The sequence below is a fragment of the Carcharodon carcharias genome, chromosome 10 (assembly GCF_017639515.1).
Source record: "Carcharodon carcharias isolate sCarCar2 chromosome 10, sCarCar2.pri, whole genome shotgun sequence".
Lineage (NCBI taxonomy): Eukaryota > Metazoa > Chordata > Chondrichthyes > Lamniformes > Lamnidae > Carcharodon > Carcharodon carcharias.
Genome location: NC_054476.1, coordinates 24,002,460 through 24,027,991, shown reverse-complemented (window position 1 = coordinate 24,027,991; position 25,532 = coordinate 24,002,460). Strand labels below are relative to the sequence as shown.

Genomic DNA, 25,532 nt, shown 5'->3' with positions numbered 1-25,532 from the left:
TTATCCCTCAATCAACTTCACTAAAACCAGATTAGTTGGTCATTATCACGTTGCTTGCTGTGTCCAAATTGGCTGTTCCGTTACCCACATTACAACAGTGACTACATTTCAAAAGTACTCCATTGCCTTTCGGACATCCTGTGGATATGAAGAGCCCTATATAAATGCAAGCCTTTCTTTCAAATTACTGACCTGAAGTCAAGATCTGGCTCCCATCTTAGTTATTGAAGCAATATTTGGGTCATTGCATACCATTTGAAAATTAATCCAACATCCTTAATATACTGCAGATTTTCTACAAAATATTATTAAAAACTATGGATATAGAAACACATTCCTGATGTGCTTTAAACCATACCATAGTTAGTTTTTGAAAAATCAGCTATTTAATCTCACAAACTAGCCTCAAGCTAAAAATGTTAACATTTACAAGTAAAACTACACTAAATGTCTATTCTTAGACACCAAAACTGTTTTTAACAGACAAACTCGAGTTTGAAACAATGGGACATGGAAACTCACCATCATTTGTACCATGAATGCTCCCTCACTTATGCTTATAGTCACTTACTGAACATAACTCAACATTCAAAAGCACTCAGCCATATTGGCAAAGTGCTAACTTTTATATTGTGATTTACATTTCACAGTGACCTCTCCTGTCCGTTTCATTTCTGGCCTGCTTTGTACTGCCAGAAGATCTCCTCTCTCCTGCCAATCCTGGCTACCAACCAAGAGCAACAGGCTTTAACCAGCATGTATCTTATTATTCTTAAAAAAGATGGTAAAGGGGGTCCAGAAGAACACCAACATACTGCACTGGACTCATTAAGGAGGAACCAGAATCAAAGCCAGTTCCAGGTAAACCACTGGAGCAGCAACAAACCAATGTGAATACCAATACAAGCCCTATCCTTAAAAACTTACACTGGTCAGTTTGACAAATCTCCCCTGCCTGTTTTACCCCTGATCTGGTTTCTATCTAGGAGAGATCTGTCCAGTTATGAAGCACACAGGGTGGTGGAGAGAATTGGCAAGGAACAGTGAACCACAGGGGCCGATCCATCACTGATTTATTAAGAAACTACAGGGTGGTTCAGGAGTTTGGCCACAGCACTGAAAAGACATGGTCATCCTTACTGTATTTGGTGCACATGTTGAAGAACAGGGAGCAGGCAGGAGTGGGAATAAACGACATCACTGCTATCTAGACAAGACAGGATTTCTTCCCACCCAACCCTTTGCCAGTTCTCTACTGAAGAAGTTATTCAATGCAGTTATCCACATGCAAATTCAGGGCTAACCAGTGCCCAATGTATGAAATTCAGTACTTGTACCAGTTACAGGTTCAACCTTCCTCTTGAACCTTTTAACGTTTTCTGGTGGTTTTTAGAAAGCAAGGGGATGACTCATCACCCACTGGCTGCTGTGTGTCATTTTAATGATACATCAATGACCATAGTAACTAGATATTTGAAGCAAGCGTGAAGTTAAATGTTCTGTTAAAATGAGCTGGGAAGCAGTGTTTCATCAAACTGTCAATCTTTGAACTTTTATCCAGGGCCTAAGTCACCGGTGTCTGACCTTTCCTGATATTAAACCATCAACAACCCACCATTTTTCCTTCACTATTCGAGAGGCAAGACTTCTGAACATCTTTTCATTGTATTTTCAACCGTGACAGAGCTCTAATTTAAAAAGGAAGTCACATAACACTGAAAAGGGAGCAGTTATATAGTGCCTTTCTCCCCCTCTGGATGTTAGGAAATGCTTTACAACCAATGAAGCACTTCTGAAGCATAACCACAGTCACAATGTTGAGAAACTTGCTCTTATTCAACAAAGTTATAAGAGGAGCTACAATGTGGGCAGCTGAGCAAAAGACTTATGATTAATCACCTAATTATGTTCATTGTTAATTGCTGCATAACTCAAATGGTTTTCTTTGTCAGCACAGACAAGTCACAGTAAATATTATTGTGGGAGGCCACCATTTAACCTTCCTCTCCTGCTGCTGTTGTAATACAATGATTGACATCACTTTACACAAGCAAATCAGATTCACAAAAGAAAGACTTGCATTTATATAGCAATTTTCATGACCACTCGACATCCCAAAATGCTTTACAGCCAATGAAGTACTTCTTAGTTCCTGCTGTAACATAGAAACGCAGCGGCCAATCTGCACACAGCAGCCAATCTGCACACAGCAGCCAATCTGCACACAGCAGCCAATCTGCACACAGCAAGCTCCCACAAACAGCAATATGTTAACAACAAGGCAGTCTGTTTTTATGATGTTGTTTGAGGGATGACCACTGGCCAGTAGGTTTCCCTGTTCTTCGACAAAATAATTCCACAGGTTCTTTTACGTCCAACTGAGGGCAAGAAGGGCCTCGGTTTATCGTATCATCTGTAAGACGGCACACCTCCTGTAGGTCAGCACTCCCTCAATACTGCACTGGAGTGCCAGCTGAGATTTTCATGCTCACATCCTGGAGTGAGACTTGAACCCACAAACTTCTGACTCAGAGGTGAGCGTGCTACCGACTGAGCCACTGCTGACACATAGTTCACATGAAAGCACACAACCACATGCTCCTTATGACAAATATCGAGTGTTTAAACATTTCTTGGCGTGGGTGATGGGAGAAATTAAAGGAAATGGAACAAAGCACCAACAGCTAATTTTAAGGTTTTTAAAAACACGACGGGAGAAAATTGCAAAAATAAGGAATTTCAGCGCTGATCCACGGACACGGAAAGTTCTGAACACTGCAATCCACATTCTCAAAGTGGCAGATATGTTAGTTTTTCAAAGGGGGATCGTTTATCATAGATCTATGGGCAAAAGTCAGTGCAGGGGTCGACAACTACAAATTAGAAGGATTAAAATAATCACTACTCGAGTTCTTCAATTAAAAACAATTCAAAGCAATGACGGCTTTTTAAACTCGTTTCAAAATGGCATATTTCTTACCTTATCCATACGATCATCTTGGACTCCAAATTTTCCTCCATATCCATGGGATGCCTTTGGCCCATCTGCTAATTCTTTCTGTTTAAGAGATTTATGCTCCTGAGACACATTTTCCCTCAGCTCATGCAAGCTGGATGAGAAAAAGAGAGACAGAGATGAAAATAGTTGAGTTATAAATATCACAAAAGATACAGGGGAGCCAGAAAATGTCAAACCTTTCAGCAATTTACACACTAAAATGCCTTGTTCTACTTAAACTGCAGTGGGAAACATATGAAATAACTAGGAATTAGAATTATCTAACCCCAGTGCCATCAAGGGAGTGAGTCAATTTTGTGGACAAATAAAGGTTATCTATCCAATGTAACCTTGCTTCCTCCTCTCTCCCACTCCACTGCTTCTTTTCTCAATTCCTCATCAGTCAAATGGATCTTTCCCTGTGGAATATACGAGGGTGATATACAGATCAAAGAGACTCCATTAAGTACTGATCTCACTTTCCATCTCCAGGAGCAGCCAACTGCACAGGCGATGTTGTGCTATTTCCCTTCCACCCCATCACAAAAAGATTGTACAATCATAGAATCTTTCAGCTCCAAATGTGCCCATTGTGCCTGCTCTTTGACTTTTTAAAATTAATTTATGGGATGTGGGCATCGCTGGCTAGGTTAGCATTTATTGCCCATTCTTAATTGCCCTTGAGAAGATGGTGGGGAGCAGCCTTCTTGGACTGCTTCAGTCCATGTTTCAAATATTGTCCAGGTTGCCTGGCTTCATAATTCTTCTTACGAACATACGAATGATGAGTAGGAGTAGGAGACACTGATTGAGGAAACAGCAGTACGATGTGGAATAATGGGAAAACTCATCAAAAATATGTCAGGATCTTACATGTTTCAGTCAAGTGGCCTCTTATTCTTCCAAGCTCCAGCGGATACAAACCTAACCTGTCCAACGTTTCCTCATAAGACAACTCACCCATTCCAGGTATCAGTCTGGTAAACCTTCTCTGAATGGCTTCCAACCTACTTACATCCTTACTTAAACAAGACAACCAATACTGTACATAGTACTCCAGGTGTGGTCTCACCAATGCCCTATATAAATGAAACAACCTCCCTATTTTTGTATTCAATTCCCCTCACAATAAACGATAACATTCTATGAGCTTTCCTAATTACTTGCTGTACCTGCACACTAGTCTTTTGTGATTCCTGCACTGGAACACTCAGATCCCTCTGCATCAAGAACTCTGCAATCTCTCACCATTCAGATAATATGCTTCTTTTTTATCCTTCCTGCCAAAATGGACAATTTCACATTTGCCCACATTATATTCCATTTGTCAGGTCTTTGCCCACTCACTTAACCTATGTCACCATGCCTCCTTATGTCCGCTTCACAATTTACTTTCCTATCTTTGTGTCATTAGCAAATTTGGCAATCATACTTTCAGTCCCTTCATCTAAGTCATTTACATAAACTGGAAAAAGTTGAGGCTCCAGCACTTATCCCTGGGGCATACCGCTCATTACATCTTGCCAACCAGAAAATGACACATTTATGCCTACTCTCCACTTCCTGTTAGCTAGCCAATCTTCTATCCATGCCAATATGTTACCCTCTACACCATAAGCGTTTAGTTTCCACAATAACCTTTGATGTGGTCTTCTTATGGCTTAAGAAGTGCCTTCTGGAAACCTAAGTACAGTACAGTACAACCATCAGTTCCCCTTTATCCAGAGTGCACGTTACTTCTGCAAAGAACTCCAATAAATTGGTTAAACATGATTTCCTTTTCAGAAAACTTTCTAAGTCTTCTGTGGAGGAGAGGGGTGGACTGTGCATACTGGGTGGAGTGGCAAAGGTCTGAAAGAGTTGGGGGGTGAAATCAGAGGAGGGGGCTGTGTAACAAAGAGACCTGCACTGTAAGGTACTTTATAAACTGTTGTTTCCAAAACAAATCTGCAAGTTGGTCTTACCTACTTTGGCAGCATTGACAAGCAAACAAGACACACACCAATCAGACTGTCCTAGTGTTACCACTGGGAGCTTGTGAAGCAGAAAAATCAAACATCGAGTTCAAATGCAACCAATTACAAGCAATAGCAGCACCTCATGGTATGAACAAAGATTGTTAAGGTAAGGAAGTTTACAGAAAGACCATCCAGCGGTCATACAATGAGAAATTGTTTTACTCCAAGGGTTATGATCTGCAATGTGCTGCCTGAAAGGGCAGCAGATTCAATGGTAGCTTTCAAACAGGAACTAGAAAAACATACTTGACCTCATCCTCACCAACCTGCCTGCCGCAGATGCATCTGTCCATCACAGTATCATTAGGAATGACCACTGCACAGTCTTGTGGAGACTAAGTCCCGCCTTCACATTGAGGATACCCTCCATCATGCTGTGTGGCACTACCACTGTGTTAAATGGGATAGGTTTTGAACAGATCTAGCAACCCAAGACTGGGCAACCATGAGGCACTGTGGGCCATCAACAGCAGCAGAATTGTACTCGAACACAATCTGTAACCTCATGGCCTGGCATATCCCCCTATCTACCATTACCATCAAGCCAGGGGATCAACCCTGGTTCAATGAAGAGTGCAGGAGGGCATGCCAGGAGCAGCACCAGAAATACCTAAAAATGAAGCGTCAACCTGGTGAAGGTATAAATCAGGACTACTTGTGTGCCAAACAGCATAAGTAGCAAGTGATAGACTGATCTAAGCAATCCCACAACCAAAGGATCAGATCTAAGCTCTGCAGTCCTGCCACATCCAGTCGTGAACAGTGGTGGACAATTAAACAACTCACTGCAGGAGGAGGCGCCACAAATATCCCCATCCTCAATGATGGATGAGCCCAGCACAGCAGCGCAAAAGATAAGGCTGAAGCATTTGCTACAATCTTCAGCCAGAAGTGCCGAGTGACCTCCACACAGATGCCGGTCTTCAGCCAATTCAATTCACTCCACTTGATATCAAGAAACGGCTGAAGGCACTGAATACTGCGAAGGCTATGGGCCCTGGCAATATTCTGGAAATAGTACTGAAGACATGTGCTCCAGAACTTGCCGCATCCCTAGCCAAGCTGTTCCTGTACAATTACAACACTGGCATCTACCTGGCTATGTGGAAAATTGCCCAGGTATGTCCTACATAAAAAGGACAAATCTAACCCAGCCAATTACTGCCCCATCAGTCTACTCTGCATCATTAGTAAAGTAATGGAAGGGGTCATCAACAGTGCTATCAAGCGACACTTGCTAAACAATAACCTGCTCACTGATGCCCATTTTGGGTTCCGCCAGGGCCATTTAGCTCCTGACCTCATTATAGCCTTGGTTCAAACATGGAAAAAGAGCTGAACTCCCACGGTGAGGTGAGAGTTACTATCCTTGACATCAAGGCCGCATTTGACCGAGTGTGGCATCAAGAGGCCCGAGCAAAACTGAAGTCAAAAGGAATCAGGGGGAAAAGTCACCGCTGGTTGGAGTCATACCTAGCACAAAGGAAAATGTTTGTGGTTGTTGGAGGTCAATCATCTCAGCTCCAGGGCATCACTGCAGAAGCTCCTCAGGGTAGTGTCCTCAGCCCAAACATCTTCAGCTGCTTCATCAATGGCCTTCCTTCAATCGTAAGGTCAGAAGTGCGGATCTTTGCTGACGATTGCACAATGTTCAGCACCATTCGCAACTCCTCAGATACTGAAGTCCTTGCCCAAACGCAGCAAGACCGGAGCAATATCCAGGCTTGGGCTGACAAGTGGCAAGTAACATTCACACTACATAAGTGTCAGGCAATGACCACCTCCAACAAGAGAGAAACCAACCATCGCCCCCTGATGTTCAATGGCATTACCATCACTGAATTCCCCACTAACAACATTCTGGGGGGTTACCATTGTTCAGAAACTGAACTGGACTAGCCATATAAATACTGTGGCTACAAGAACAGGTCAGAGGCTAGGAAGCCTGCGGCGAGTAATTCATCTCCTGACTCCCTAAAGCCTGTTCACCATCTACAAGGCATAAGTCAGGAGTGCAATGGAATACTCCCCACTTGCCTGGATGAGCGTAGCTCCCACAACACTCGAAGCTTGACACCATCCAGGTCAAAGCAGCCCACTTGATTGGCACCATATCCACAAACATTCACTCTCTTCACCACCGACACACAGTGGCAGCAGTGTGTACCATCTATAAGATGCAATGCAGGAATTCACCAAAGATCCTTTGACAGCATCTTCCAAACCCACGAACTCTACCGTCTAGAAGGACAAGGGCAGCAGATAGATGGGAACACCACCACCTGGAAGTTCCCCTCCAAGTCACTCACCATCCTGACTTGGAAATATATCGCAGTTCCTTCACTGTCACTGGGTCAAAATCCTGGAGCTCCCTTCCTAACAGCACTGTGGATGTACCTACACCACAGGGACTGCAGTGGTTCAAGAAGGCAGCTCACCATCATCTTCTCAAGGGCAACTAGGGATGGGCAATAAAAGCTGGGCCAGCCAGCAAAACCCACATCTCATGAATGAATTTAAAAAAAAAACAGCAAAAATTGCAGGGCTATGGGGAAAGCGCAGGGGAGTGGAGCGAATTGATAGCACTTTCAGAGAGCTGGTACAGGCTCAATGGGCCAAATGGCCTTCTCCTGTGTTGTACAATCTATGATTCTATATCTGGCTGTACCTGGTAATATCATATTAAATTCCAAGAAAAGTCCTCAATGTTCTAAGCTCGATTCAGTCATGTTGAGAGGAACGGCCAACCCAATACTGGAACCCTGATGAATCAGAGCATCTAAGTGTTCCAAGTCTACCAATTATTGTATCCTCCCGATTTCTCAGCAGTTCCTTTGATAACACCACTCTTGACTTCCACACAATCTGCTGATGGGACTTTTTCATTCAGATAACAACCAATACAAAGTTAGAAAATATCTAATACATACAAGCTAAAAAGGAGAAGAGTTTCTGCCTGGCTCCCACTGATTGTTCAGCACATCAGAGGCGAATGCAGGTAGACACTTGCTCAGAAACACACACACCATTTCACCTCTAAATTCCCCCTCTTCTCCCAGCAGGCAGTCAGGCACAGGGGCCCAAGCGATGCAGGATGCAAGGTGTGCCAGTTAGGCTTGGGGGGCCTTGTTAATATCGGTCAGTGGAAGAGCGCAAGGCACTCTTTATAATTGGAGACACAGGTGAGGAGGTGGGGTGGTGCCAGAGTGCTATTTTGTACAGAGCATAACATTTATTGTTTGCGCTATTTTTTTACCATTTCTCCCACAACCTTCCCCCCTGCCTCAAGGCTGCCACATCACAACACGACTGATCAATGACAGTGAAGAACCCGCCCCCTTCATGCTAATGATTCCAAGGTTGGAATTCACCCAGGATTACAGCAGCAACTCAGCAGCCATGCCAGAGAGGCCCTCCCACCAGTCAGAAAGTCTAGCTCCAATTGTTTATTTGCATTATTGGTACCACAAAGCCATAATTAACTAAAACACCAGTTAATATTCACGGAGCTACTTACTCAACAGTCTAAGTCCTTGACCAGCCTGTTAGTGTTGCCCCAGCTGTTGAAGGCTTTGGATTTGAAATTGCTCTTCCTGCCCCCGCTATTATTCACAAAAAGTCCTTGTGGTGGAAGGAGAAATCCAAAGCTAGTCTTTTTGCACAAGTTTAGTAATTTCTTGGAGCAGGCATTTCTTTTCATAGTACAGTCTAATAGTTGGTGACTTGTGTCAACCCATCGTATCTTAGAGATCTCTCTTCTCTAACATTTCTTTTATGCTGGCGAGGTCTATTCTTAGCTTTTTTTCAGCAACATTTTTCATTGAATGAACATTATCCAAAGAGACTGGTCGGCAACATAACATTCTGTGGGCAAACTTTTCTCACATTAACCCTTATATAATATTCCTGTCAGTATATTGGATAAGTAAACCCCCATATCAATCGCTTCTATTAATGCCAACGTTTTGGCAGCTAAGGTGCTTTTCACTACCCTTTTTATATTCTTGGCTTCCCAAGCCAGCAGGCAACATTTATCACTCTTTCCTAACAAGAATATGATAAACCCTGCGCCAGAATACTCATCTGGAAGATTAACAAGTGAAGCGTCGCTCAAAATGACCAACCTCATATCTTCTGGTCCACCCAAGGCTGGAAACTTGAGTGTGCATCTTTCCAAATTTTATTTCTTTAATGTTTTATTTGCTCTCAGAACTTCCCCAACCATATCGTGTTTCATCATAGTACTCAGCTTCAATACATTATAACTAGCACCAGGTCTAGTCCGAGTGCACAACCAGTTCAACTGCCCAAACTTCTCAATTGTTCCGTTTCTTCCTTGGAGGTAGGATCCTCTTTGTGAGGATAAGGTTGTTGATTCAATGTCACTCCTGACTTGCTCTACTAAATGTCTAAAGCTATGTATTCAAAGGCCCCTGAAGCCTGACTGCCAATCTGGAATTCCTTCTTTATCTTTTCGATTACCCATTGCTCAAATTCTAGAGCCTCCCCACAGTAAATCAACACACATGATAAAGATTCCTGCTACCAATGGAACATCACAGATGTGCCTTTAACTGAACGCAACCCGTTTTCAACAGGATGGACCTCACGGATAAACATCACACTCTTGAGCATTATTCAATCCATAAACACACTTGTTCAATTTCCACAGCTTTCCTTTCTACATTGCCAGCTTCTTTCGGTGGTTTCATATAAAAAAAAACTTATCTTCGAAACTTCTCCCACTGCAAAAATGCAGCCTTTATATCAAATCAATTTGCACTCCCTGAATATGATGTTAAAAAAATCTTCAAACTCACTTCTCCCGCAGTAGGCGAGTCCACCCTGACATCCTGATCCCCGAGTCTTTCTTCAAAGCCTCGGGCTACTAATCCCGCTTTAGCCTTATATGTGCCTTCTGGGAGTACCTTTACTGTACAGTTCCACGTGTGAGATAAGGCTGGTTGTCCCCTGTCAGGTATTTCAGAATATACCCTAAATTCCTTCCAACCCTTTCTGTTTGGCTTCCTTTATCAGCTTACTTTCCAATTTATTAGCAGCTACTAAAACCTCTCGGTCATAAGGGCTTCTACTTCTATTGACGTTCCTAGCTTGTTCAACAGTCCTCGTTCTTGTCATGCTATGACCTCTATTCACATTCCTCCCTCTTTCTGGACTACTACTATATGATCTTTCTCCAATGCGAGCAGGATCCCATTCGCAAGTCCATGATTTTTTTCTGGGGTCACGGCCACTTTCTGGTAAACTGTTAAAACTCATACTACGCTTTCTGGGTTTCCACATCTTTACCTCGGTTTGCCAATCGATAGGTCTTGTCTCTGGTCCTTCACCCTGCACATTAGGCCAATGTTTGTATTTACCAGTGGCCTTTCCTACTCTCTCTAGGATGGTAGCATCTCTCCACACAATGGCCTTTTCTGGCATGCATGTTACCTTTGTTCCTACTTTGGGTAGTTGCCCTTTTGGATGAATAGTCCTATCCTGTAGAGTGTGTGAGTGTGTGAGTGAGAGAGTGAGAGAGTGAGAGAGTGAGAGAGTGAGAGAGCGAGAGAGCGAGAGAGCGAGAGAGCGAGAGAGCGAGAGAGCGAGAGAGCGAGAGAGCGAGAGAGCGAGAGAGCGAGAGAGCGAGAGAGCGAGAGAGCGAGAGAGCGAGAGAGCGAGAGAGCGAGAGAGCGAGAGAGCGAGAGAGCGAGAGAGCGAGAGAGCGAGAGAGCGAGAGAGCGAGAGAGCGAGAGAGCGAGAGAGCGAGAGAGCGAGAGAGCGCGAGAGCGAGAGAGCGCGAGAGCGCGAGAGCGCGAGAGCGCGAGAGCGAGAGAGCGAGAGAGCGAGAGAGCGAGAGAGCGAGAGAGCGCGAGAGCGCGAGAGCGCGAGAGCGAGTGAGTGTGTGAGAGTGTGTGAGTGTGTGAGTGTGTGTGTGTGCGCGTGTGTGTGAGTGTGTATACATTTATGGTACCCTAATAGTTTGATTGCCGTGTTGCACAATTACTAATTTTCCATCACTCCCTATCACCTTGTCAGGTCCTTTCCACTCTTTCTAGCCTTCCCTTTTATAACATAGTGTCTAAACAGCATGCATTCCTGATGGTCTTATGTGGTGCCGTAGGGCTCACTGAATTTTCTCCGAAACCTCAGCTTTAATGAAAGCTTTTTTGCCTATATGCAAAGCATTCAGATGAGCAGAAAAGTGGAACTAATGCTGGTCCCTTCTCGAGCCGGGGGAGCATCTGATAACATCAAAGGCAACTTTGGATTTCTTCTGTACATCGACTGGTATAGACTGTACCTCACCCCCTCCAACCATTTGCAGAGAGTTCTTTGCGTGCACAGCCCATGCTAGCGCTGCTTGCAACCAATTTGCAATCTGGTTGATCAGCCAATATTTTATGTAACATGTCATCCATCACCACATGGTTTCTCTCGCAAAGACCATTACTAAATGAGCTCTCAGCTGCAGTGTGCATAATGTTCAAATTTTCCACACATCTTGAAATTCCTCATTGGCCAATTCCCCACCATTATCAGTCAGGAATTTCATTGGTGTTCCTAATCCTGTCCCACCCTTTTCTCCACAAATGGTCAACAATTTCAACAATGGTCTGCTTGACTTACTATGTATTATAGGAGATAGGTTGCTATTACTATGAAGTGTAGTAAAAAAAAATACCCCTATCCTTGTCTGAAATTTTTAAGTCCATTGCCACTCTATCATTAAATTTCCTGGCTAGCGGCAAGTTCACAACAGGATGTGGTGATGTCTTGCAATATTTAAGGTCATCATATCCTTTATCAGCCACTCCAGCATCTCAAACTAGGGTTTTCAGTTTCTATGGCGCTGAATGTGCAAACTGTCTATGTAACATCCACACGATCTCCCTTTTGTTCACCAAATTCTTATTCCCAGAAGTTAACAAAACTTCATGAACTTTTTGATGAGAAATATCTGGCTTCCTTAGTGGCAGGCAGTAATGGCTTGACCAAGTAAAATGTAGACCCACATTTTTTCCAAACACAACTGCTCTATCATTCTTCATGTCTAGCATCATCTGAGCCTTTTTCATTGCAGATCAACTCAATGCAGTATCTCACGAGGAACCACATCAATACTGATGAACAGACTGATCCCTGCTATCTCACAAGGGAGGACCACCCTTTTGGAGGATGTTAATGTGTTATCATCTCCAAACCTGAAGCAGGTAGAGCCTTCATACTCCTTGAACTTGCACCGGTCTGCCTCATCAAGAGACTACAGGCAGCAGTTAAGCCAATCCATCTCTCTTACTCTAGAAATGCAACCACTGTCTAGAACAGCACAGTTGAAGGAATCAACCATCAAGATACCCATCACTGGATTCAAACTCTGTGACCAACACAATTCCATCACAGCAGTCACCATCATCAATTTCAGCCTATTTTGCACCATCCTTCCACCATTCTGAGGAGACATCCTTAATTTCAACATCGATTTGCAGTCTATGGAAGCTTAGCATTTTTGGCTGCTGTCCCACGGACAAGTATCTTGAGATGGTAACTCCAGACTACAAGTTATTCACCAAGGGTAAGGACAAGGGGAAGAACTAGGGAACATGATACTGAAATCGGAGCTAAGCTTTTTATGAATGAAAACAGGCAGCACCTCTTCACATTGGATCGAGGGGATATCTAGAATTCTCAAACCCAAAAGACAGAGGGTGTTGGGACGATTGAGGTTTCAAGATCGACAGAGGTTTTTTGTTAGCCAAGGGATCATGAAACCATATCAGGCTCAGCTAACAGAGCAGCTCTAGGGGTTTAACCCTGATCCTATGATCCTAAGGCAATTTGAAAGAAAAAGAATAATTACACAGCCAGACTGGTTGGTCGATTGGACAGGGTTGCAGGAATATAGACCTGAAATCCCCCTCCTCATCACTCTTTTTTTTTTTGCAAGCAATTCATTAGAAGATGCAACTGATGGCAGAGTAAGAATGTTAAACCACAAGTCTCACAATGAATGCACCACTGCATCTTACAGAGAAGCGGAAAGAGTACTTCAGGAACAGTCTACAGGATTTGAACAGACTGCCAATTTACTGAGCGATTGCCAATAAAATCATTTCCATTAATTGATTGCATCTGCTTGAATCAAAACCAGAAAATGCCACAGCCCAAGTCAGCTCCTCCAATGACAAATAACGTCCCCCTAAGTTACCTAGAGAGTACGAGAGCCAGCCAACCTCCCCAACCAGCAGCGCAGAAAGAGAACTTACTTTATGTGTGCCTGATGTCCAGATCCTTGAACTGATTTGGCACCCCATCGCTGCTCCTTTTCAGACAAATCATTCTAGTTAAAGCAAGAACAGAGACGCAAACAATAAAAACACTTACCGAACTATGCATGGACAAGCATGATCAGTAAGTTCGCAGATGACACGAAAATTGGTGGTATCGTAAATAGTGAGGAGGAAAGCCTTAGATTACAGGACAAGATATAGATAGGCTGGTAAGATGGGTAGAGCGGTGGCGAAGTGTGAGGTGATGCATTCTTGGAGGACTAACATGGCAAGGGAATACACAATGAATGGTAGGACCCTAGGAAGTACAGGGGACCAGAGGGACCTTGATGTACAAGTCCATAGATCCCTGAAGGCAGCAGCACAGGTGGGTAAGGTGGTTAAGAAGGCATATGGGATACTTGCCTTTATTAGCCGAGGCATCGAATATAAGAGCGGGGAGGTTATGTTGGAGCTGTACAAAACCTTAGTTAGACCACAGGTGGAGTACTGTGTGCAGTTCTGGTCATCACACTATAGAAAGGATGTGATTGCACTGGAGGGGGTGCAGAGGAGATTCACTAGAATGTTGCCTTGACTGGAGCGTTTCAGCTATGAAGAGAGACTGGGTAGGCTAGGGGTCTTTTTCTTAGAGCAGAGAAGGCTAAGGGGGATCTGATAGAGGTATACAAAATTATGAAGGGCATAGATAAGGTAGATAGGAAGAAACCTTTCCCCTTAGCGGAGCTGTCAATAATAGGAAGAAACCTTTCCCCTTAGCGGAGCTGTCAATAACCAGGGGGCATAGATTTAAGGTAATGGATAGGAGGTTTAGAGGGGGTTTGAGGAAAAATGTTTTCACCCAGAGGGTGGTTGGAACCTGGAACATACTGCCTGAGGGGGTGGTAGAAGCAGGTACCCTCATAACATTTAAAGAGTGTTTGGATGAGCACTTGAAATGCCATAGCATACAGGGCTACAGGCCAAGTGCTTGAAAATGGGATTAGAATAGATAGGTGCTTGATGGCCAGCATGGACAGGATGGGCCTGTTTCTGTGCTGTATAATTCTATGACTAAGTAATAGAAAGAAAACAATAACAATGGGAAACTGGTGTACCATTGCTGCCACTAAATACTATTGCTAACCATAACACAAGACAAGCTAAAACTGATAAGTCACGGAAATTTAATAACCTTTAGTTGCTCAGGCCTTTTTTCAATTTAACGACTTGAATGAAGGGTCATAGTATAGGCCGTGAGCCAGTGGTAGCACTCTGGTTTCCCAGTCCGGCTGTCGTGGGTTTAAATCCAACTCCAGAGGCTTGAGCCAAAAATCTAGGCTGACACTCCAGAGCAGTTCTGAGGAAGCCCTGCTGTGATAGAGATGCTCTCTTACGAATGAGATGCTCTGTCAGTGCTTTTGGGTAGACGTAAAGATCCCATGGCACTACTTCGAAGAGTAGCAGAGGAGTTCTCTCCCGGTGTCCTGGACAGAACTCCAATAGCTATCCCTCAGCCACGGCTAAAACAGGTGATCTGGTCAGCATTACATCGCTTTTTGTGGCGGCTGCATTTCCTTCCGATATAACAGAGTATATGGGCTGCAAAGTGCTTTGGGTTCTTCTGGGGTCATGACAGGTGATACAGAAATAATTTTGTTCTTTCCAGCTTTTATAAACATTAAGCTGTCTTTCTCTGTCAGATGTTTACTGATCTGCTCTGTACTTCCAGTGATTCCTGCTTTTATTTAAATTGTTTTAAGTGATTTATTGGGAGCATTCAACCAAGTTAGATGAATTGATAAAGCCTAGCAGGAGATTTCTTTTAGGCTTGAAATGACTGGGTAATTTTCCTAATGGATAAAAGCCTCTAGTAACAACCATCTGACAAGAGCATTTTTGCATGAACTAGGAAGCTTGTCAAATGGACAAGCCATTCAATTTCTTGTCGACCATACCAAATATGGTCCAAGCTTCATTATATCTGACATTCTTAAATATTATGATTCATATAAAGACCAGAGAAAGGAGTAAGCTTTTAAAAAAAAATTAAAGCACTAAAATGCAAAAATCATATAACGGAGTTTGTTTCTGAAGCGGAACAGAAACCAAAACAATCCTAATAAACTATTTCCCTATCACTTTGGCAGTGTTAGCTTCAGCTCAGTCAGAAGGTTGAGGGTTCAAGTGTTGCTCCAAGCTGACACTCTAATGCTGGATTGAGGGCACCCTGCATTGTTGGAGGTGCCAGCTATCAGGTGTCAGACCAAGGTTCCATCTACTCTCTACAGAAGACATAAAAGATTCCATGGCACCATTTGAGTAAGAACATGGGAGCTCTCTGCCGGTGTCCTGGCTGATATTTATCCCGCAGCCAATATCACTGAAGAACAACAAATTATCTGGTCATTATATCATCACTGTTTACAGAATCATGCTGTTTGCAGATCAGCTGCCTACCTTCCTACTTAGCGACAATGACCACACTTCAAAAACTACTTCATTGGCTGTAATGTGCTTTGGCACATCGCAAGGTTGTAGAAGGCGTTACATAAATAAGAGCTCTTTCTTTATAAGCTGTAAACAAAAACCAAATGCTTACCACAAAGTCAGGGTCTGTGTCCCAATCATCTCCATCATCTGATGCCGTTACCGAAATAGTGCGACCTGCAGCAGCTTTCCACATCTGGAAAAGAAATCCATAATTGATGGCTACTTCGGCATCGGCTAAAGAGCAACCACTTATTGCTCAGTCATTCCAACACCAGGAACCAACTTAAACCCTACAAGGTCACACCATACTAACTTCACTGGAATATTTTGGTGATTTGGCCAGATTTCAAATTGTTCTGGGTCAGAGACCGTGTAAATATTCACACACAACTGCAAAAAAAAAAACAACCGAAAACACACTCAAGATGATTCTCTGCAAATAGTAACACGTTCCCAGGGACCCTCTAATTTCATGAAGACAGTCAAGGAAAGTACTACACTGGAGAAAGTGTAGTTACTTAAACAAATCAAGAAAAACAGTGTACTAGTAAATCAAAGGTGATTCTGAATCATTATGATCACAGGGGATATTCAGGGTCCTCGAACGGGCCCCAGTTAAAAATCCATTGTTGTATTGACTTGTGGTGCTCACGACACTAGTTCAGAAAAAACATGAACTACAAATCTGAAGTGGGCTGGAAAGGCAGAACAGGACAGTCAGTATCTGTAACGAGAAAAGACTGTACGTTTCATCTTGTCCAATGAGGAGCGACAAATGTCCTGTTACATCTCTTTATTCACTGACCCGCTGTGCACATCCAGTCCGTTCTGTTCTCTCAGTTTCAGGCCAGGATCAATGTCTTCAAAAAGTCATGATTTGAAAACTCAGGCCAGGATTTTACAGCCTCGCCGTGGCGTGTCTCTCCCCCCAACCCGCCAGCAGATACAGCAAGCCATTTAAATCTACATTCAGTTCGGCGAGGCTGTAATATCCCGCCAGGCTGGAGGGGCAGTAAAATCCTGGCCAGAGAGTTGGGGAGAGAATGGAGATCTGAGCACATACCAGTGAGTGTTTCTGGATCCCGTCTTCTACTGATCACTCTAATAATCTGTCCTCTGAATACATAAGAGTGTAACAACTAGCATCAGCAGGCCATTTGGCCCTTCAAGCCTGTTCCACCATTCAACAAGGATATGGCTGATCTTCTATATCAACTCCACTTTCCCATCTATCACCATTTCCCTTAGCACCCAAAAATCTGTCAACTCTTGTCTTTATTATACTCAATGACTAAGGATCTCTATATCTCTCGGGAGGCGATGGCGTAGAGGTATAGTCGCTGGAGTAGTACTCCGGAGACCCAGTGTAATGCTCTGGGGACCCTCGGCAGATGGTAGTATTTGAATTCAATAAAAATCTGGAATTAAAAAGTCCATGAAATCACTGTCGATCATTGGTAAAACCTAACTGGTTCGCTAATGTCCTTTAGGGAAGGAAATCTGCTGTCCTTGCCTGGCCTACATGTGACTCCAGACCCACAGCAATGTAGCTGACTCTTAAATGCCCTCTGAACTAGGGCAATTAGGGATGGGTAATAAATGCTGGCCTAGCCCACATCCCATGAACGAATAATAAAAAAGAAAGAAAATTCCAAAGATTCACAACCCTTTGAATAAATTTCTCATATCAGTCATAAATGACCAACCAATTATTCTGAGACTGTGTTCTAGATTTCCAAGCCAAGGAAGACATTTTCTCAACATTCATCCTGTCAAACCTCATATGTTTCAATGAGATCATCACTCATTCTTCTAATCTTGAGGAAATATAGGCCTAGTTTATTTTCTCTCTCTCCTTCTAGGACAATTCTCCCATCCTCAGGGACCAGTCCAGTGAACCATCATTGCAATCCCTCTGGGGCAAATATGCCCCTCCTTAGGTAAGGAAACTAAAATTGCACACAATACACTAGGGTTTGGCCTAGTCAGTGCCCTACTTGTAGTTAAGACTTCTTTACTCATACTCCAAATGCTTTGTAATAAAAGTTAACATTTTATTTGCCTTCCTCATTGCTCGTGTACAAGAACATTCAGTTTTAGACCATGCAAATTCTGTTTTTTTTTTAATTTCTCCTACTAAAATGGATAACTTTACCACACTGTGTTCCATCTGCCACGTTCTTGCCAACCCACTCACCTGTCTATATCCCTCTGCAACCTCTTCACACCTCTTACTTTCCCACCTAACTTTGTATCACCAGCACTCAAACCGTCAACTAAGTCCCTAATATAGATTGTAAATAGCTGAGGCCCAAGTACTGATCCTTGCAGCACCCTGCTAGTTACAGACAGCCAACAAAAAATTTTCCCGTCTATTCCTCAACGCATGCTAACACATAAACCTCAGTCCAACGAGTCCTGATTGTGTAACGTCCTTTCTTATGGCACCTTGTCACATACTTTAGGAAAATCCAAATACACTACATCCACTGATTCTTCCTTATCCATCTTACCAGTTATATGCTCAATAAATTTGTCAAACACGAGTTCCTTTTCATAAAACAGCAAATTACTGCAGATGCTGGAAATCCAAAATAAAAACCGAAAATGCGGGAAACACTCAGCAGTCTGGCAGAATCTGTGAAGAGAAAGGCTGAGTTAACATTCCAGGCCTGTTGCTGCCAGACCTGAGTGTTTCCAGAATCTTCCGTTTTTATTTCCTTTCATAAATGTGTGCTGACTCTACTTAATCATATTATGGTTTGCCACATGTCATGTTACTACATCACCAAGAGTAAATTCTACCATTTTGCCTACTATAGACGCTCCCATTTTCTTCCTTCCTTTTTTTTTAAATAGAAGGGTTAGGTTTTCTACCTTCCAATCCTTGGGAACTGTCCTAGAATCTAAGGAATTCTGCAAGATCAAAATCAATGCAGCCATTATCTCTACAGCTACTCCTTTTAAAATCTGAGGATGCTGGGTATCGGGTCAAGGGGATTTGCCACCAGTTAGTCTCACTAATTTCTCAGTCAATGGGCACAGCACAGCAATCTTAAATGGTTTCTAGAGCTCCTGTGATTGCCAAACTGATGCAGCCCTGAGTCATTCCATAGGTTCAATTGCTAGCCCAAGCTGATCGAGCTGATTTCATCCTTGGCAGTGGTCAGGGTACTGCAATGAGATTAAGGACCAGGAGATAGAAGGAAGCAAAGGAGAGGGGGAGCAGGGGATGGGCAGCAAGGGGCAAAAAGGAGAACTCATCACCCATTTTTCCTCATTTGTAACCACACAACGATTGTTGTTAAGGGCCTGTGTGCAATCACGTTCATAAAATCCAAACTGCCCACAGTGATACATGAGGCCCAATTTTCGCTCTGTAAGTGGATTGATTGCAATGAGATAAAATCTCACCTACTCTGTCTGGGTTGCACAAATACCAGTGGAGGAAGCTCCATTGCTGAGTACTTTTAAGGCTGACATCAATAGAATTTTGATCTCTTAGGGTATCAAGGGTTATGGGATATGGATAGGAAAGTAGAGTTAATGTAGATGATCAACCCTGATCATATTGAATAGAACAGCAGGCTTGATGAACCATGTAGTCGCCTTCTGCTCCTACTTCTTTTACATACTTTATATGTTTTTTATACTGGATGGTAGTTGTTGCCCATGGAATTGTATCCCCAAATCAGCAAGCATATCAACCAAAAGGGTGAATGTGGACAGGGAGAAAAATCAATGGGGATCTCAAAAAAGAAGGTCCAAAGGAAAACAAAATGTAATTTATAGCATTTCTTTCACACGCTCAGGATATCCCAAAGCACCTGACATGAAGTGCTTTTGAAGTGTATTCACGGTATTATGTAGAAAAATGAGGCAGCCAATTTGCACACAGCTAGCTCTCGGAAAGAGCAACAAAATAAAATGATCAGATAATCTATATTAGATGTTAATTGAAGGATGTGTGTTGGCCAGGACACAAGGGGAACTCCCCTGCTCTTCCTTGAAGCTTCATGGACATTTTTCCATCCACCCGAGAGGGTACACAGAGACTCAGTTTAACGTTTCATCCGAAAGATGACACCTCCTACGGTGCAGTGCTCCTTCGGTACTGCGCTGGGAGTGTCAGCCTAGATCTTTGTGCTCAGGACTCGGGAGTGACATCTGAACCCACAACCTTTTAATTCAGAGACAAGAGTGCTATCAAGTGACTCATGGCTGATGAATTGGAAATCCACGTCTTAATTATTAGCACTGGTCCAAAATTAAAAAGCTAACTGGCAATTTAACATTTCATCTCCACGGGATGGTGCTAGCTTAAAAAGGAAGTTAACATTTACTGGGTGAGCCATTAATTACAGTGATTATCTTCAATCGCCAGATCCGATGGCACACTGCTGGCTGAAATTACCGGTATATCTTGGAGCGTTACATTTCAAACATTGTTCTTTCCTTTCACCAAAGAGATAACAGCTCAAAACAGCATCGCTTTTTTTTGTTCATTCACAGGATGCAGACAGCACTGGCAAGGTCAGCATTTACTTCCCACCCCTAACTGTGAACTTACCAACAAAGGATTTCTCCGAGGTTCCCAATTAAAAACACATTGCATCACTTCCTTACTTATTTTAGGCTGGAGTGGAATGGCTGGCTTCTGGGTAATAGCAAGTCTGTCAATAATCGCCCGTCTCAGGGTTAGGGCAGCATTCAATGTGTAGTTCCCTCCCATAACAATGAAAAAATGATGGAAAATACTAACTGGCAGACTCTTCAGTATTAGACGTCAACTGTAGCTCAGTGCATCACTCATGCTCGGGAGTCAGAAGTCACAGGTTTCAAGGCCACAGGCTAGAATCCAAAATCTAGGCCAGAACTCTCAGTGCTGTCCTGAGAAAGTACTGCATTAACAGAGAGGTGCCTTTTTTTCCCCCAGGTGGGACATTAAAGAAAACTCCCATCTGCTCTCTCAGGTGAATGTAACAGATCCCATGCACTAATTCAAAGAGCCTGCTGATGTCCTTGCCAATATTTATCACTTTACCATCATCGTGAAAAACAGGCAATTTGGTTATTTAACTCATGGTTTGTGGGATCTTGCCATGTACAAACCTGAATGACAACACTTCAAAAAGTACCTCATTGTTTGCAATGGCACCATGTAAATATCATTCGACTTCTATTAATTAATGCTACTGCCTGGAATTGGAATCTCATTTGAGGATAAACTGTAAAGTACAATACAGTAAATTTTAAATAAAACCGAGCTTTATTAACCCAACTGCCATTCAGACAGTGAATCAATGTTGAAGAATCACTTTAAGCATCAAGTAATCCTATACTCCCGAGACACCACATTGTTCCAAACAGCTAATGCTGACTGAATGCGTCCTGTGTTTATCATTGTTCACAAATAAAAAAAATATTGCCTGGGGCGGGGAGTCACATAAATCTAAAGTTGAAATTATGCGGGAAACCCAGGCTTTTTGTTACCATCAAGAAGGTTCAGTGAGCATAGCTGGGACTTTTGCAGGTTAAAGTTGTGCGGGTCTCGGCTATGCAGAGAGGGGGCTTGCAATCCGGTTTCAGCTGGAAAAATAAAACCACTGCTGACAACAACTTGACCTTGGCAGTGCCAGCTTTGTGAAGCAGCCTCCTCCACACCATGGTGTAACAAAGCGCGATCCAAAGAACATCTTATAGTAAACATGTGCCCAGAGTGGCAGTCCCAGATCTGCCTTCTTTGCTGGGACCTGTTACTTTTCAAAAAGGTCATTCGGACCAAAATGGAGCAAAATTGCTGTCTTAAAACGCAAGTTGGTAAGGTAAAGTTAAGCCTCAGGAAAGCCAACGAGAGTGGAGGGGGGAGTGCGCCTTGCTTGGCTGAGCCTGGTCTCTTTGTGGCTGCTCCCCTCTTGCAGTTGGCAGCCGAGCCGATATTCCACACAGATCCAGACGGAGTCGGCAGCAGCCCCACCCCGTCTCCCTGCGATCGGCTGCTGGACAGGAACACCTTAAACCCACCCACCCCTCCCACCATTCCAGCCCAGTCTCGGGGAAAAGGCGAAACCCTTGCAGCACAACAAGGCGCCGGAGTGCTGCGCTGCCCGTCCCCACACTGAGCGCAAAGACAAAGCGGGGCTTCAGAAACAACCTATTAGGCTGGGAGGCTGGGAGGGGTGGAAAACACACACCTCCCTCTGTAAACCCGTCCACGGTTCCGTTCAATGTAATAACACTGCAGTCAGGATTTGGCTCAGAATTCCCCGTTCCTAATTTTAAAAAAACCTGGAACACACACACACAAAAATATGCACATTTCAACCCCCACCAACTTCCCATCAGCTCCTGACTCAAGGAATGCAGCAATCCCACAGGAAAACTTGTGCCTCTAGGGGATAGTAAACGGAATTTCCCTCCCTTCTCTCTATCTAAAGCACAGGCCGTACGGAAGTATACAATCTCTCACCTTGCAACGAAAAGATGAATTCCTCCTATATCTTCTCCCTACCTCTATTAACTCCCCCCCCTCTCTCTCTCTCTCTTTGCTGGATCCTTTGGCCGCAGTTTCCGTCTCTGGTTTACACACACTTCCTGCACCGATCACGTGTGAGATCAGCTGCTCCATCCCAACCTTCTTGTTAATATCCCTCAGGCTCCTGAACGGCAGGGGATGGATTTCATGCATGACTTTTTCCAAATACCTTCTGCGATTCAACAGCCCCTTCTACTTTGCAATTTTTAAAATATATAACAGAGAGATTTTTAGTCTTGTTCTATTTAAAAAATCTGGCACGACGTTTAAAAGCTGCTTCAACTTTTCTTTGCATAGTCCGTTTTCAGACTGGTTGCGTCCTTCAATTTTGCACCCACTGTTCAATTTAATGTTAAACTGAGACATCCCAGGAAAATACAGCCAGCGATCATCATTAATCTAAAATAGATGCATCGTACGAGTACCAGCAGTCCCTCGGGTCCAAAAATAATGAATGAAGAGGAGGGGAGAAAATAAAATACCTGGATTGAAAAATAAATGTCAGAGTTGTCTGAGGCTGCAGTTGTACTGTACTGCTGGTCTGACATTAAGTGTGGAGTGTGATTCACATACAGTAACAGCCATTGTGCCTGCCTGGAATTGTAAATCTCATTGCATCATATTTAGACAGGTGCACAGATCTCTGCTCCTTGCAAATAATTTAATGCTTTAGAATCAGGCTTAGGAGCGTCTGCTTTCTCAACGTGTGAAAAGCGCTTACTTAAGCCTGAATGGTCCAACAGCTTGCCCCAAAGACTTCTGTAAACATTGCGGAAAAAAAGAGACATGTCTAAGCTTTTCGTCTTGCACTCATCAGGACACCTCACAAGAATACCAATATATCGGTGCCCTTGCAAAGTGTCTTGATGTGTGCAAGACGAAAAGCTTAGACATGTCTCTTTTTTTCGGAAATACTCAAGTTCTCTACTACCAAACGACAACTTCTGTAAACCATATAATAAATCCCAAACGATATATAAGGAACATGGTACTGAAATCCCAATAGGTGATGTCAGTAAAAGTGTGTCAGACAAACTTCCTCCCATCCTTTTACAAGCACCTGGATTGCTGTTGAACGTTTAATGTAAAGGGGCTTCACTAGATAGAAACTGAGCCAGAAAGGGAGAGGTTGGGAGGACTGAGTTATGATATGGTATGTGGTACTTGCTGGGCTGACCAAATCCCAAAGGGAAACTTGGCCAAGCTATCACAACGATTTGCAATTTGTATTTTTATTATGAACAGGTATGTACAGTGATGTCAGAAGTGAAGAATCCACTGCTACTTTTGGATATTTTGTATATTAAATTAAAGCATGTATTAACAAAGGAAAAGAAAACTTACGTATACAGGATTATAGTTACACCGTTAAATTTAGTCTTACAACAGTTCCCAAGAGATTTCTACTTAGCTAGACTCCCAAATAACACCCTTTTCCAGGCAACAGTCCAAACAGATTCTTAATCTACAAAACATCCAGTAATATTACCACAAAGAGCCCACTGTTGCTATAAGTAGGTATTTCACAGGACTACCCGCTCCCTCTCACTCAACAATGGAAATGCAAGGCATTTAACAACACTTTGCTTTCTGGAACAAATAAGCACTTCTCTGGAATGGCTAGAGGCTGTTTTTCATAAGCCTGTCTTCGCACAGCCCACCTTTCAAGATCTCACATGACCACTCATTCATACAGCTTTCAATCTTTCCTTAAATATATTTTCTTCCTTTTGTTCTTTAAAACCTATTGTTTTAAACTTTATTTGGAAGTTACCTTTCCCAGAATATGAACATCTTTCATGTTGTCATCATGGCCAGCACTTAATAACTTAATAACTTTGCCTTATTTATTCACGATTTTGCCAGTTGTAAACTTCTGGTCGTGCATCTTTAAAATTCAAACAGCTTCTCAACTTATCTGCAAATGCAAGTGTTAGCTCTCCCATTTCAATTTCAAAATGCCTGCTTTTACAGGCATATAAACCTTGCAGTCTGACCATCTTCAGTTTAATTAAAGTAGTCACACACACACACAGCCCCCACAAGTCTGCTTCAGTATCCCACAGTAACATTTGGAAAAAAATGAAATTCCCTTTATAACTGACATAAAGCTCGGAAGGTTTTAGAGAAGGGGGAGAAGGTGGAGAGCTGGACTGCAATAGCAGTTGATGATTTCTTGCAAGGTGAGAAATACACTATACATGCCTAACCAAACTAGCTTATTCCCATAATAGGCCATTCACACATGCCTGAATAACCTGTAGTTTGCTGTGCTCAAGCTGATAATTTGCCTATCATTTTCAGGTAGCTTTCATGATGAGACAGCAGCAAAGAAAAAAAAACAAAAGTGCATTGGGAGCTACTTGATCATCATTAGATGGAACTGTCAACAGCTTCAAGTCACAGCATCATGATGAGATGCTTCTCTTGCAAAAGTTTAAAGGGGGATTTTGAAAGAGTAGGGTCAAGGTGGCTGAAGGCTCTGTGACCAATCGTACGACAAAAAGGAGGGGTAGTGTCAGTGGAGCAATGTTCTGGGGGGAAATGGGGCTGATGAAGGTTGCAGAATTGGGATGAGGCAAGGCCATGGTAACATTTAAAGATGCGGAGCTTACGGTTGCTCCAATGGGGGCAGGGAGCCAATGTGGGCCATGGAAGAAGGAAGTGATGAGTAAGTGGGGGTTAATCTAGGACAAAGCTGGAGGGTGAAGTTGAAGCAAAGGTGATAATTATTATAGAGGTGGCAGTAAGTAGTCTGTGTGAGCAAAAGTAAATGAGATCTGAAACTAAGCTCAGGGCTGAACGGGACAAGATTGCAAATGAGTGGTTGAGCCTGTCACGGTGGCTGTGGGGTGGGAGGAGGGGGGCGGAATGAATCAGTGGCAAAAGAGCAGCCTTTATGGAGGGCAATGGCCTCAGTCTTTTTGATCTTGAGCTGGAGGAAACTGTGAGTCAATCAAGACTAAACATCTGACAACTCAGCAGTTTAGAAGTTGAGGGAATGGACTTGGAATTTACCATTCAGGTCAAAGATTTGTAACATAGTTTTGAATTACTTTGTTTTTCCATAACCCAACCAAAAATATAAGCAAAGCCAATCACCACAGGACAAGAGTATAATGAAATGAAATTTAACTTTAACTGAACAGAAATGTCAAAAACTGAGATGGAGACAGAGAAGCATAACAATGTCATTTAACCACAATTACAAACACATG

General features: G+C 43.0%; 1 protein-coding gene across 5 annotated transcripts in view; it reads right to left on the bottom strand.

Moving 5' to 3' along the window:
* Positions 1-22,380, bottom strand: part of LOC121283361 (src substrate protein p85-like) — an 83,627-nt gene extending 61,247 nt beyond the window's left edge. For all 5 annotated transcript variants that reach the window (XM_041197848.1, XM_041197849.1, XM_041197850.1 and 2 more), the window contains exons 1-4: positions 22,249-22,380; positions 15,889-15,972; positions 13,284-13,357; positions 2,981-3,110 (exon numbers count right to left, since the gene is read on the bottom strand). In XM_041197848.1, coding sequence (XP_041053782.1) covers positions 2,981-3,110; positions 13,284-13,357; positions 15,889-15,972 — 288 coding nt within the window. In that variant the 5' untranslated portion in view covers positions 22,249-22,380. The remainder of the gene's footprint in view (positions 1-2,980; positions 3,111-13,283; positions 13,358-15,888; positions 15,973-22,248) is intronic.
* Positions 22,381-25,532: the final 3,152 nt, after the last annotated feature.